Source organism: Diorhabda sublineata, chromosome 1 (assembly GCF_026230105.1).
Source record: "Diorhabda sublineata isolate icDioSubl1.1 chromosome 1, icDioSubl1.1, whole genome shotgun sequence".
Lineage (NCBI taxonomy): Eukaryota > Metazoa > Arthropoda > Insecta > Coleoptera > Chrysomelidae > Diorhabda > Diorhabda sublineata.
The window spans coordinates 23386699-23401658 of NC_079474.1; the positions used below are offsets into that span (position 1 = coordinate 23386699).

The window sequence follows — 14960 nt, forward strand, 5'->3', positions numbered from 1 at the left end:
AATCTCTAATTTGAAATCTATTTCCTAAGGTGTAAGGAGTATCACGTTTTTAACCGAATTTACAAATATACCTCTATATTACGCACAAATCGAGTAACAATGTTGATATCTCTAATTTTTTTTGTTTGAATCCTCGATAATTTCTATATTCACATTCAATATCTAATCCAAGATCTAACATTCATATGACTAGACTAATTTTAGCGTAATGTATACGAGGGTTGCTACTTAAGTTTTGACATAGACATTTTTCTATGGTCGAAGGACATGGTCCATATTTAGCCATGAGCTATAGTGTTAAATATATCAAAGGTGTCCCAAGTGTATCTAACCAACCCAAAATCACCACACATGTTATCACTATATAATTGGATTGGTTAAGTGTACATATTTCACACCCAGGGGTCGTTCCGGCAAGGCAAGGAAGGCCACGGTATAGATGGGGACCGGTTTCTTAAATTGAGTGACAGAGGAGACGAAATTAGCTAGATTACAGTTTTAAATTGCACTCTCTAATGAGGTGTAATAGAATGTTAAAGATAGTCAGCTTGTTTAATGTTAATGAACTCTTTAAGTTAGATAGAGGTAAGATATCAATTTTTATTAGATTCTCATACATGTAATCTCTTCTTATGCTGCATGTATTTATTACATTCAAAAAAATTTGTTACAAGTCGCATATACGGTTACAACTTCGTACAAGTTTGAACCTGCTAAATTTAATTTATAAAGATATGCTGGATGACATGGATGCACAAACTTGAGTCTACTTATAGTGACTATGCTACTTCGTGGATTGAAGGTGCCTATGCCAGCATTGACTGGGAATTTATAGATATAATTGTGTATATCTTATCGGTTTCCTTATGCAAAAGTGCTTTCATCTCATCTCAACTCAATTTTTGTTTAATTTATACATTCTTCCATGGTTATACTGTTATTATTGGCAGTCTGCTTCTGATGGCTTCTTAAGCTAGTTTGTCAACATGCCCGTTGTGACTGAGTCCAATACGTGGTTTTATCCACAAAAATTTCATATCATATTCTTTTATGCGTCCTATTAGTTTTCGGCTTAATTTTTAGAATAGTTTATTTTCAAAAGTGTCATTTATATCAAAAAGTTGACTAATATTTCGTTATTATAATGGATATTTTTATAACCATATATAACATATACAAACAAATCATTGGGTGCCAAACAAGAACTTTACAGCGTATAACCCATCAATTCGATATTTTCACTGGTCGAAAACATTTTTGTTTGAACTAATGTGCGAGAGCTCACGTTGTCTTGTTGGATGAATCTCCTGGAATTGATTTCACGAAACTCAACTGGAGGTAGTAGAAGTAGCAGAAAAAACCTCATAAAACCAATAATAATGTATTGAGAAACCGATAATGAATAAGAGAACAAGTGTGACCGCTATTTATATTATATAGAAAAATACAAAACAGTTTCGTTGTGTTCGTTAAACTACATGTTTTCTTTGAAACAGTGTTCTCTTCTAGTTTAATTTAATTAATAAGTCTTAAAAACTAAATAGGCGAAACACAATAAATTAATGCAAGTGCTCAAATTATTCATCTCATTCGATTACACAAGTCCCGATTCTTCGCAGCATTAATGAGTGCACGTTGCGAAAAGCATGAGGTATATTAGAAATTTCTTCTATTGCTCCTTGTAAACTCTAATAGAAGAGAAATTTCATATGCTTCTATAGAAAAAAATCAAGGGGAGTAGGATCTGGAGACCTAGTTAGCCAACCAATTGGCTCATCATGACCTATCCAGTTCTATCCATAAGTGTCATTTAAGTCGTACATTTGAGACAGAAGCTCCAACATGTTAAAATATCATATTTCGTATATAAACAGTAACTTCTTCTAAAAGTCTGGTAGTACGTCCTTTAAGAATGCCAAAGTTTCAACAACAATCGATCACACCATTTGAAAATCGTTCTATTTTTAAAACTTTAACACCCTGTATCTTGGAAAGGATGCATTTGCGTACCTAAGGTTCTTATTCCAATGAGCATAATTGTACCCAATGAACTTCCCCTAGAGCGTTGGTAGTCGAATTTATGGCAGATAGATAGAGCATATTCCGTTTCTGTGATATTTAGTCTAAATTTTTGTCTTTCACCGAAATAATAGCATGTTTGAGAAAAAAGTTGTGGACATGTTTTTATATTTTTCTAATATCTTTAAGTCATCCCTGAATTACTATTCGTTAAACATACTTTTGGTTCAAGTTGATCACAATTCTTACACTTTTAAAAACATTTATATATACCAGAAAAAATGTTAAACAGCTTATCAAATAAAATTACATTCTAGAAATAATTTGGAAAATCATTGTAAATAGAATTAAATATTAGTCAGTGGAGAAAAAAAAAAGGAATACAGGAGTTTATCACGTAAATATCCTGATGCCCTCTTGATTGATTTACGTCTTATAATGTTCTAATGATGTTGCAATATCAATTACAGGAGGAAAATGCAAATATGGTGTTTTGTTAATGATTTCTGGTAGCTACCGCCGCTGTTCATAAGTATCGTCAACGGTGTCCAGATCATAGAGACATACTAATAAAAACATGATTATCACGGTTTAAATCAATGTTTCGAAAAATTTGAGATTCCCAGTGCTAGGAAAACATATGATTAAGCTACTCAACAAGGTTTTAAATAAGAAGAAAACATCCTGACTTTATGAAAAGATGTAACGACCATTTCGCGAAGAATTGTTAGGTAATGGTTCTTTTCCAGAAAGTGAAATATCTACAATTGGAAGATTATACTAAACCTACGGAATTTTGTGGACCGATAGGTAAATAATAACTTTTTGTTATGTTGAACATTCCAAAGATTAAAAAAACCTCCCTACTCAAAGTCTAAATTATTTTTCAATATAAGTTCTCTGTAAACATGTGCTTTGTAGAATTTCGAAATATTGAAGCAAATATTCAAAAAGGCACACCTAGTTCAATTAGGAGAGCAATAAACGCTCTTTGTGGATGAAGCAGAAAATGTTAAGTCAATGGCGGAATTTTTAAAATGTAATAATAGATTGATTTGATTATAAAAATCCTTAAATATAAGAGTATATTTTTACTCTGTACTTAGCGAAAAAATGAAAATCGAATATAATCATGAATTTTTTTTAAATAATTCTGTGTGTAATACACTCCTACATTTGGCGTCTTCCTCCCACTCATTCTGTAGAATACTGAATATATCAATATGAATTTATGTATAGAAAAATCAAGTTCACTTACCTCTATGATCCTCGAAAGTTGTTTGAAAAAAATTAGATAGTTCCTTCAGTGCAACTGCCATAGTGGAGGTTTGGTTGTAAAGCGAATACTGTCGTTCTGGAAGACTCTCTTATGAAGTAGTTGATTAAATCGTCATCTATTATCTATTTGTTGCTTCTCATATATTCTAAAAATTAACATACTATAAATAAAAAGAAGTACATACTATAATTAAAAATGCCACAAGTTTTGTGTTACAATATTAATCTGTTTATTAGTTTGAAAACTTATTAAGAATGTTTGTTAACACGTTGACTGCCACAGTAATTTTCAGATTTCTGGCCAAAAATGAAATTTTGATTTTATTACATTATATTATTAAAAAGTCCAAATCTAGTTATAGCATAGTTATAAAATAAGAGTAAAAACGTATTTTCCTAAAAAAAAATGTTGTACGAATTATCTCGTAGTTGGCGTCGGAAACAGTAATCTCTTCTCGGAAGCCAATTACGAGTTTATTCGTAGGCACACCTGCACTGACTTGTCGCTTCGCTAATGCTGAATCATTCATTGCGTCATCGTCGCCCGCGTCAGTTATATCTCAGACATTGTTGAGTGCATTACTTACGTCTTTCTCGTGTGTTCTTTTTATAATTATTGAATTACTAAGAACTCAATATGGATAGGAAAAGACCATTGACTCAAAGTGAAATTTATTACTACTTAAATATAAGTGATTCAGAATTTGATGAGCTTTCTGGCGTGAATAGCAGTAGCGATTATGAACCTTCTGAGAATTCAAGTGATAGTGAAGATGAAGTCGTCTCAAAATCTGAAGATGATCCGGAACCTGAAGATAACGCCGATGATTCTCAAGCAACAACATCAAATGCGAATGATAATTTGTGGACAGAAACTCAACAGAGTCCTGAATTATTTATTTTCAAAGAAAAGGTTGGTGTGAAATTGGATACGACAAATTTTACAGGTCAAACGCTAGTGGACTTATGTTTTTCGAACAATTTTCTTGCCTTACTAGTGGAACAAACTAATTTATATGCTGCGCAAGAAATTGAAAAACACACAACAATAAAGAAAACCAACAGGTTATCAAATTGGCAAAACGTTAGTGTTGCTGAGATGAAAGTTTTTATTGGACTTCTGCTGCAAATGGGACCTTGCTCTTTTCCATCAATTGAACATTACTGGAGCACAAACGAGCTATATAATGTACACTTTTGGCGCTCACATATGAGTCGAAATCGATTCCAGTTGTTACTTCGTTATTTTCATTTGGTTGATAACTCAATACCATCTACCGACAGATTATACAAGGTAAGACCAATTCTAAATCATTTCAACAATATTATGCGAGAAAACTATGTACCAGATAAAAATATTTGTATTGATGAGTCTATGATGCTATGGCGGGGAAGATTGATTTTCCGCCAATGCATAAAAAATAAGAAACACAAATATGGGATCAAACTGTATGAACTTTGTGAGTCCGATGGTCTCGTTATGAAAATAAAGATTTATAGTGGAAAATCTGAGAAAACTGTTAATAACGTAGGCCACACTACTGATGTTGTTTTACATTTACTTGAGGACTATCTCGATAAAGGATACACGGTTTTCATGGATAATTTTTATAATTCTGTTACACTTACAAAACTGTTAAATACACGAAAAACGTATGTGTGTGGAACCCTACGAAATAACAGAAAAGGGAACCCTAGAGATTTGAGAGACAAGCGAGATGTCCTTTGCATTTCAAACATGCATGTTGTTGAAATGATAGAAGTGCCCAATCGCAATGGAAAAATTTCTATGAAACCGAATATAAATCGAGATTACAACAATGGAATGTCTGGCATTGACCGATCAGATCAAATGCTTTCGTATTAATCATCTCTAAGAAAGACTATTAGATGGCCCAAAAAGGTTGCATTGCACATTATAGAGGTTTACATCCACAATGCTCACAAAATTTTTAAAAAAGTTACATCTTCTAACATAAAACTGATAAAGTTCAGAGAGGAATTCGTGCTCGCATTGATTGGACAAGAAATTCAACACGTTACGAAAAAGAGTAAATTGCAAAGTATCCATTATTTAGAGAGTTTACCGCCTACCGAAAAAAAACAGCGTCCAACGAAACCATGTCGCATATGTAACCAAGGAAAAAAACGCCGAGAAACGCGTTATTACTGTCCAGTATGTAGTGAAAAGCCAGCTCTGTGTGTGGAAGGTTGTTTTAAAAAGTTCCACAAACAGTAAATATTATTATACTTCTGTAATTTGACTTAATTCTTACACTTACATTTTTTATGTTCGTTTTCAAATAAATTGTCTTTTATGCAAGCCAACATTGATTTTTTGTTCTTTCCCAAGAAGCCATCTATCGATATTAGCACTGATATATTACGAGTTTAATCGTAGCAACACAAGAATGGCAAGTGAATACAGTACGAGATAACTCGTAGTTGGCGTCCTTGAAAAGATCGCTACCTACGAGTTATCTCGTAGTCGGCAGTCAACGTGTTAAGAAAGTTTGTTAAAAACTTGGTTTATATTGAAATTTCTTAATTTGTCTATCACTCCCGATTATTCCAGATATGAATCTTAATTTTGTTTTTTGAATGAAAATCCTATTATCATTCAGTTGATACATTATGTCAGATTTTCAACTTTTAAAACCATCAAATAGGGTAGTCAGAAATTATCGCCAAAGTTGGCTATTTCTATGATTATGTAAATCACTTTAAGTTTAAATCAGTTTTTACCAACATCAGTGTATTTTACTTCTTAACTCTTCAGTTTCCATGTCCAGGTTGAAAGAAAATTGTATTTAATTTTCATTGAAGTTCAGCTACATTTGGATAAGATAAGAAAAATATAAAAAATAAGTAAACTACTCTCATTATTTTATGGAGGAGTTAGCTGCAGACGACACTGGGTATTATAGTAAAGTTAAGACTAAGAATAATACATTAGATGCAATCCGATATTGTATTTGTCACACATTTTTCTAGTCTCATCTGCACAGGTACTCCACAAGCAGAATTACGGGACACAGACTGTTACCACATTTCGCCGGAAATCGAGTACAGTCGTTTTCGAACTTCTTTTGATCTGTCATACATTTTAATAAAATTAATTTAGACCAAAAGAAAACTGAGAAAACAACTACTACCCTCAAGACTGTCGTTGAAGCGGAGTACCCCAACAATGTATTTATTGTAGATATTGATGAAGGCTGGGAAATCGATCTGAATTTTTGCTCATTTTTTATTATAGGAACAAATCTCTGGCAGTTGAATGCAATGGGGACGATATTATGTCACTTAGATGCTATAATATCGGTTAAAGTTTTATGACATACTTATTTCTCAGCTTTTTTCATGTCTTTCGAGTTTGGCAAATTGCAATTCTCTAAACCGTTTACCCGAACAGTACCACCAATATTTTGCTCTCGCAAATATTTGAGCAGAGGCAAACTGATAAACAAATTATCGAAGTGTAAGGTTAAGTTAGCTATTGTTAGGTTGTACGGTGCTTATTCTTGTGGTAATCTTGAATGGAGTTCTAAAATAACAGCAGCTTCTAGAACCAAGATCTAAGTTCTGGAGCGAACGCACCTTAATAGGGCACACTAGTTAATAAATATTCACGACGAGTGTTTCAAGTTTGACACGTGACTATTGGACAAATAATCGAAGATTGTGGCCTCTTATCCCATATTCTAAATTTCTCACTGCCGGAATAATAATAGAAAAATTGTCTCCACATTCTGCATTCTGTTTCCTACATCATGGCTAGGGATCCATTAGTGGAAAGTTATCAATTTTTTTGTCTATACAGCGTTAAAAGATGACTGCAAATTTCTTTTCCAGTTCATTAATTAACATATAGTATAGCGCCATTGCAGTAGCTTAAATAGCTCACTTAGATTTTAATTTTTCAAACCACTACCACATTTTCCAAACTTACCTCAAGCGATTATCGGCTGTTTTCAAAACTTCAAGAACTCTTGTATGGTAATCGATTTTCTTAGGACAATAAAGACATGTACGGATAATCAATGGTTTTTATGGGTTGAACATGAACAATTTTGTAAAAATTTTATGTATCTTGTCTATACTGCGTTAAAAGATGACTGCAAATTTCTTTTTAAATTTGCTTACGTGCTTTCATTAACATTTATGGTAACCAGTATGGGTATAACACCAATGCAACAGCTTAAATAGCTCATTTAGGTTTTGGATTATTTAAGCCACATTCTCCAGATTTGCCTTCAAGCGATTATTGGCTGAATACAAAACTTGAGGAACTCTTGCGCGGTAAAAGATTTTTTGAGGATAATGAAGAAACATATGGATAATCAATATAATATCTTTGTCAGTTTTTGATTAAAGTGGATGATGGGCGAAGCAAAGAGATAATTCCACTGAGTGTATCAAGATAATTCATTAGTATATGCTGAAATTTATTTGGGAACATTGGAGACTATTCTCCAGAAGAATCGAAAAAAAATTCTAGTTTTAAAATTATATCAGTTAGACGAAAATTTTTAAGAAACAATCATTATTATAATCGATTTACTATTTTTCCTTAATGAAATATTCTTGCGTTGTAACTTACATTACTGGAATGAAACTAATCCACAGGCAGTTCGAAAACAAAAACAGCTTTAAGATAACTGAAGATTCGATATTTTTGGTTTCATTCTTCTGCCTTTTTAATAAATGTGCGAGCTTTTACATTTGTAAATGAGCAAAGTCAAAGTCATGGCAATACAGTTTCGTTACACCCACCAAATAGGATTACACAATTTGAGTAATATTATTTTACGTGTAATGTTACTTCATTATCATGCAGAACAATCATTCTTTATAATTAATTTCTACAGATAATTTTGTTCAAAGTGTATCCACGCCTACGGTTAACAAGGTGCACTCTAAAGCTCCAATTTTTGATGATGCGTGTGAGTATTTTTAGTAGTATTTGGACAATGACTCGAGTAAATCAAAGTGTTGAATATGACATGCCAAGCTGTTGAGAACGGCATCGAATCGATACTGTATGGTCTACACTTTCTCCCACAGCTCCTATATTTCCTTCACGACGAGGTGGATGTGGTCTATTTAGTTAAGGATAAATAAATAAATCACCCGTTTATTAGTTAACGACAAAAATCCTTGTCTTCTTGTAGTAACTTCTTCGGCGATTGCGGTGGCCGAATATAATTTTTTATAGTTATCGCATTCGAAGTTGAGTTCAACAGTTAGCTATCACATTGGTTTATTGTTTCGCGCTAGCAAATTGTCGTGTGATACGCGTCTGACCGATTAGAAGGAGAGAAAGGATCACTACTCTACTACAATTGAATTTTCCTTTCCTCTATCATTTTTTGTTCATTCTTGTCTTAAAATATGTTTTCAAACCAATATGTACAAAAATGTCATTCTTATGTTGATTAATGTATCCATATTTTGTCTTTGATTTTCTGCTTTTCCATTGTGCAAATTTTTTCAATTAATGCATGAAAAATAGTTGTATAGTTGGCAAAGTGTTGTGGATATCTTGGAGGAAAAGTTTCACATACCTTCCCTATAAACATGTAAAATTCTCGATCATGATTAAAGTGGATATTGCTTATTGATACTTTAATACTTGTTGCTTGTTTCTGATAATACATATTTTTTTAATAAATACATAGAAATAACGGCATCTGAAAATTTCTCCGAAAATAGTTCAACTTTTATGTTAAAGTGAAGTCGTAAACTCCATGACTCAGCTTATCATGTGAATTATAGGGGTCACAATATTATTAATGTGTTGGATAAAATCAAATTTTGTTTTTTATTGGAAACAAAAATCAACGTACAATACAGTTATTGACTGATCAGAAAACTATCAATTTTAATCACGGAAAAGTAAAATTATGATACTCACACAATAAGATTAATGCCATAATTCTATTTGCATTACATAATATTGTAGTCATATATATCTTAACAATATTTTTCTAAGAACTTAGTAATAAGTTTTTCACCAATTTTTCATTCAATAACATAATTTTTATGATTGCTTCTTGTTGCTATTAGCGCCTTCAATAAAAGTAGAAGTATTTTTTTTAATATTTCGGATATATATATTGACATTGAAATAACCAATGGTTAAGAAGTTAGATTAATTTCTAAAAAAAAAGAAAATGATATCAGTCTTTGAAGTTATCGATTGTTCAATTTTTATAGTGTAGGAAACGCAGTTGCAATAAAAATGGTTTATTTGAAAAATCACATTTTATTTACTAAATATTATCTCAAAACTAACAAAATTTGTACATGGACGTATTACAAATACTGTTACACTATTTATTAAGAAAAATAGAGAAAAAATAACTAAAAAATCACTAACAGTCATTTTTTCTACAACGTAATGTATTATTTTCTATAATATATTTTAATGAACTAGATCTGGATACTTAATTTTTATAAAAACTCGCATTTATAATTCTGAATAATATATGTGTATAACTATATCTCAAATTAAATATTTACTTTTAATTGTTCTAAGAACCAATTTAGCCAATTTTTCTGGAACCGATGGTGATATTCTTACCGAAATCACTGTTTACTCCACCACTACACCAACACTCACAATTATACTGTCTGACGCGCGTTTCGATAACCAAGTTATCGTCTTCAGAGTCTGAAGTTTGCACATATCTCTTCGTCAAGCAGCAGCAAATAAACGCCACATGTTTGATGCATATCACGTTTTAAAATATATCAAACAGTTTGTAGGTAAAAACCCGTTCATAAAGTTTCCGAAACAGTGACTAATTTCGAAGATACTTTGCTACACTTTTAGTTGAATCTTGATAAGACTAAAGAAACATGGCGGTTGGAAGTTATTAAGGGTATGAGTATGTCGATGAATCAAATAGCATACAGGACAGAAATAGCTAATAAAGTATCTAGAACGTGTGGTAGTGTTGAAATATCTCTGGGTTTGTGACCAAGTACATCAACGAGAGTTGTGATGACAGGAAGAAATATAATTTCACACACACAATAAAATTCACTTTATGTACCGAATAATTAAAGAAACGTATTAATCATGCAATGCACATTTAATAATTGTACTGTTGATATAAAGAATATGTAACTTTATTTTATAATATAATATTTTTGAATCGAATACCTACCTTAAGTTATGTGTTCATACAATTTTCGGGAAAAAAGTGACATTTTCTAGCCTGCCATTAGAAATGAAAAAATATATTCTTGTGTCTTCATTTAACAGACTCACCTGGTTCATTTGTATAGATTCATCACTTAAATGTAAAAAGTAGACTATATTTCTGTTTAATGTTTCTATTGAATTTAAATTTTCTTCATTGTCAAAAAAAGATATCGTATTGAACGGTTTTCTCTTTTTATAAAGCATAAAGAGTCAAAAGTCAATTGTTTCAGTCAAAGATGACAAAGATCAATTGAGGCACATATTTATACCTTCTCCTATCAGTCAATTATTGGAAAATTCTGATTATTTGAAATAAGTAGGAACGTTTCAGAAAATTTTCATCTAAAACATAACAATCAGTTCTTTTGAAGGAAAGGAATAAATAATTACATTGATTTTTTGTACTGAATAATAGAATAAAAATATTCTTTTGCTGTAGTTATATTGTCGGTAACACCACCAGTCGTTGATAATAAAACAATGGTCTGCTGTTGTTTTAATTGTACTTTGCATAGTTAGATTTAGCTCTTAGACTGACGATCGTTCAAATAAACATATTCAACTGACGATAATTTCAAATTCTAATACAAGGGAGTTCATAGTTTCAGACACTAAGTCTTTATGTTCAAATTAATAAATATTAATACATAACATACATCAATGCATTTTTGTATCCTTTCACAATTTAAAACGTTGAAACCAGTTATCTTTCGGGATGTTCTCAGAAATTTGATAAATTGCTTCACCTATCTCATTCTTTACGTAGTGAAACGTCTACTACGTAAATTTTTCTTCAGTGAAATCAAGCAAATAGCGTTAATTTTCTACTGTGCATTGTGTGGGGATGCATTATCGTGATCCATTATCAACCTGCGAATATTGATTAAATTAAAAACTGCAGATAAACATTTTGTGGTGTGAGAGTTTGCTGTAACTGTATGCTGATTTTTGATTTCATTTGTTTCTATTAATCCATTATATAACGTACATAACTTTCTTGATAGATTTTTGCTTTTCCGTGTTTGTTAATAGGATTATAATTTATTACTATTTAAGAAAGAATATGATTTCCAAAATGCTCACTCGCTCTGCTTTTCGGAAATCATTGAAATCATATGGCACCCAGTGAGTAACAATTTTTTTTCACATAAAGATGAACATGTGAACTTGAATTTAATGTTGCGGATCCAACAATCCCTCAATTGCTTAACTGGAGGATTTTGCATCATCTTCGATCATACGTCTCATTCTCTTAATGGCGCCAGCATAATCACTAAGCGATATCCATCCTTTTTCAAATTCGCTATTCCAGCTAAAAATAGTTGCTCTTGAATCACATCCATCTCCAAATGCGCTTTGCGAACGTTCGAGACTTTATTGTTCAATTAAACCGATATTGTAATCAAATTTGATCGTAGCGCAGCCATGTTCTCTTGAAAAATGCATAAGTCGATGGCACATCGTATGTACCAGCTCCTACTCTTTGTTTGTGGAGACTCAACTGCAATCATATCTTATTACTTGAGAATTAAGAATGCAGTACTACCAGCTCTAGCTCCTCTTATTTCGGGGCATCTTAAAATGAGTAGCCATAGTAATAATAAAAGTTTGCTTCATTTCAATAATTCAAATATTGACAAATCTAAATTGGAATTTCATGTACTGCAGCACTAAGAAATCTTAACATCTTTATTGCTGACATTGTCATCACAAAATATCTTCCGTTCTTCAAGTCTTTAGGTGAAATTTATCGTTGCAAGTCTACTCTTCTAAGGTTGGAATATGCCTGTTTCCATTCCCTGTTTGTTTGAACGAAAAAGAAATGCTACCATCTACACATCAGATAGCGACTAAATACATTTCATGTTGTACTATATTATTGAAACATAATGATCAAAATGTTTGTTCTGTTTCAAAGCTGCATGGATATTTCACCGATATATGTCTAAAAAAGTGTGAAATTATTTTAGAAATACTCAATGCTGTGGAAAATCAACTGCATTAACAATAAAACATTGTTGTGATACTGCTTTTGAGTCATCTTCACGCTAATTAAAGTAAGTTTATTAATGGTAATTATTTATTTTTAGATTATTGTTTGATTTGATTTTATTAGTACTATTGGGAAATGTGAGCCATATCGGAAGCCAGCTGAATCTCTATACTCTACTAGTGCTCAATTATCCATAATGCTGGAACATAGTTCGAAACTTCAATCCTGCTTCTTAGAAGAGGAAAAAACTTGAATATTTTGAAAAAATTAGAATCATATATCAAAGATATTATAAATACTGGTTGGACAATAAGATAATTTGTTTGCAGGGTTGTCTGAAAAGTTGCCGTCCTAACAAAGAAACAAGACATTTTTCTCATCTTTTTTTTCTCCTCCAACTGATGTGATGCTCTAACCGTTTGAAATAGTAATAGTTGCCGTATTTCTCTGTGAGAAAGGCATTTACGTATATGATAAAGGACTATCCTGAATGAAATATCTTCCCTGTAAGTGGAAGTTTAAGGTAAGGAGGCAGAACAATGTCGCTGGAAGCCAGATTTCGTGATTACGGGGTCAATCAGTTCGAAGTGCAGTTTATGAATTTCAGCCTTGTTGATTCCCAAAATGTGAAAAAATGCGTTGTCCTGATGAAAAAGTAGCCGCCATCCCTTTATGAGTCGATGAAACCGTCCTTGCCTTTTTCAAGGCATGCATGATTATTCAGTCAGTAAATCACTAGTTATCGAAATTCTTTGCCGTTCCAAGCGCTCGATATCGTGAAGCTGATACGGCCACGTTTGAATCACCCAAAACTTTGATATCGTAAATGATGGTGCAAAGCCTCTATAAGTAGACTCTAATTCCTCTTTGATTTGCGAAAGTGCTTTGTCTTTCAAAAACAAATATTTAATGACAGCTTCATATTCAATTGTTTACTTTTTCAAAAGAATATTCACAGCGACTCATTCATACATACAAATATCAACTAATCGTTTAAAATAGCTAAAATTTTGGTGACAAATTTTCAACTTATCCCTGAGGGTGCTGAAATCTTCTAATCGATGTCGAGAAAGGGATGATTTAAGATGACTTGAAGAAAATATAAAGTATACTTCCAACTGGTTTGATGATAATGCCAGTTACACCAATCGTAAATTATGCTTCTGACAGTAAACGTTTATCACGATCCAATCGTGTAATTAGACAATATAGAAGATGGTGCAGAGGTTTCTAAGATCGAAAGTCTATCATTTACACGACGATAAAAATGATTACAAAAAATTAATGTTTTTTCGTATTATGGTTGAATATATTTATCATCAATTTGAAACATTTAATTAAAAAAATTGTTACTTACTACATAAAATTGCATTTTCTCGTAACAAATTGACACAGTACTTGGCGGAAATCTAAATATAAATTTATTGTTGATAAAAATCAACGTCTGCTGAATAGTCCATTTATTAGCAATAGTATATTATGCAACGAGTACATTATGATAGTTACAATGTAATAATACGAAATTTATGTTGAAGTAGACTGTCGTAATTTATACGAGTACATTAGAACCATTTTTTATAAATTGCTTGTGTGAAAAGTGGGTGGGAGTGGTCCTAACTTTCGTTACATTTTAAAATCTTTTATAATCTAAATATTGAAACACGAACTTTAAACTATTACTTTACGAATACATCAAAAACAACTATATACAACTATATCTGTGTAATTATAAAATACCAATTGTTTTGTCAACTACACGCTCTACTAGAGTAACGCGTCGACCGCCCAGGCGCTCTTTAATAAATGCCGCTAAACGCATTACGCCTAGCAATGATTCCTTGGTTTCTATGCCATTTGACCCATGATCTTCACGGATTAAACAACTTCTTTCTTAATTCTATTATTTTGGGATTTTGGAACGAGTTTACAATGAACAAAAAAGTAATTTAGGTAATATTTACCATAAACTATATTTTGCATCATACAAAGCCACTAATTAACTCAAGCGGCAGTAAGAAGTTTTACCTATCCCGAAGTTCCATCCTCAAAGAATTGCTGCTAGATGTGCCAGAAAATTTCATTGTGCAGATTATGGTTGGATGAAGAAGATGTTGACACAACTAATGTTCCTGACAATAACATTTTAAACGAGAACGTATTATTATGTGGAGAATAACTTGGCTACTTATTTTGCAAGAAAGTGCCACAAAGTATTCAAGTTTAATATTATAGTATCCCTAGATTTTATTCATCAAATAACAAGTAACACCTTAAAACTATTACGTTATTGTAAGAATAATACGTGAAGCTACCCTGTATCGTAAGTCTTGAGTTTTGAATAAGCTATTCAAAAAATGAAAGTTGCTATTTACCTCGAAATGATCTTCACAACAGAACCGATTACTTTTACTGTCCTTTTTAAATGTATTACACTATTTTTTTCTGTAATTTTTCAAA

General features: G+C 31.9%; 2 protein-coding genes across 5 annotated transcripts in view; one reads left to right on the top strand and one right to left on the bottom strand.

Moving 5' to 3' along the window:
- LOC130451610 (protein couch potato) overlaps nucleotides 1-14960 on the top strand; it is an 889684-nt gene that overhangs the window by 156091 nt on the left and 718633 nt on the right. The gene's annotated exons all lie outside the window — the stretch shown is intronic.
- LOC130451572 (elongation of very long chain fatty acids protein 7-like) overlaps nucleotides 1-14960 on the bottom strand; it is an 82818-nt gene that overhangs the window by 12155 nt on the left and 55703 nt on the right. For 2 of the 4 annotated variants that reach the window (XM_056790698.1, XM_056790688.1), the window contains exon 2: nucleotides 3278-3443. In XM_056790698.1, coding sequence (XP_056646676.1) covers nucleotides 3278-3338 — 61 coding nt within the window. In that variant the 5' untranslated portion in view covers nucleotides 3339-3443. Of the gene's footprint in view, nucleotides 1-3277; nucleotides 3444-9214; nucleotides 9459-13860; nucleotides 14142-14960 lie in introns of those variants that run through there. The other 2 variants (XM_056790674.1, XM_056790680.1) reach the window with 2 other exon arrangements.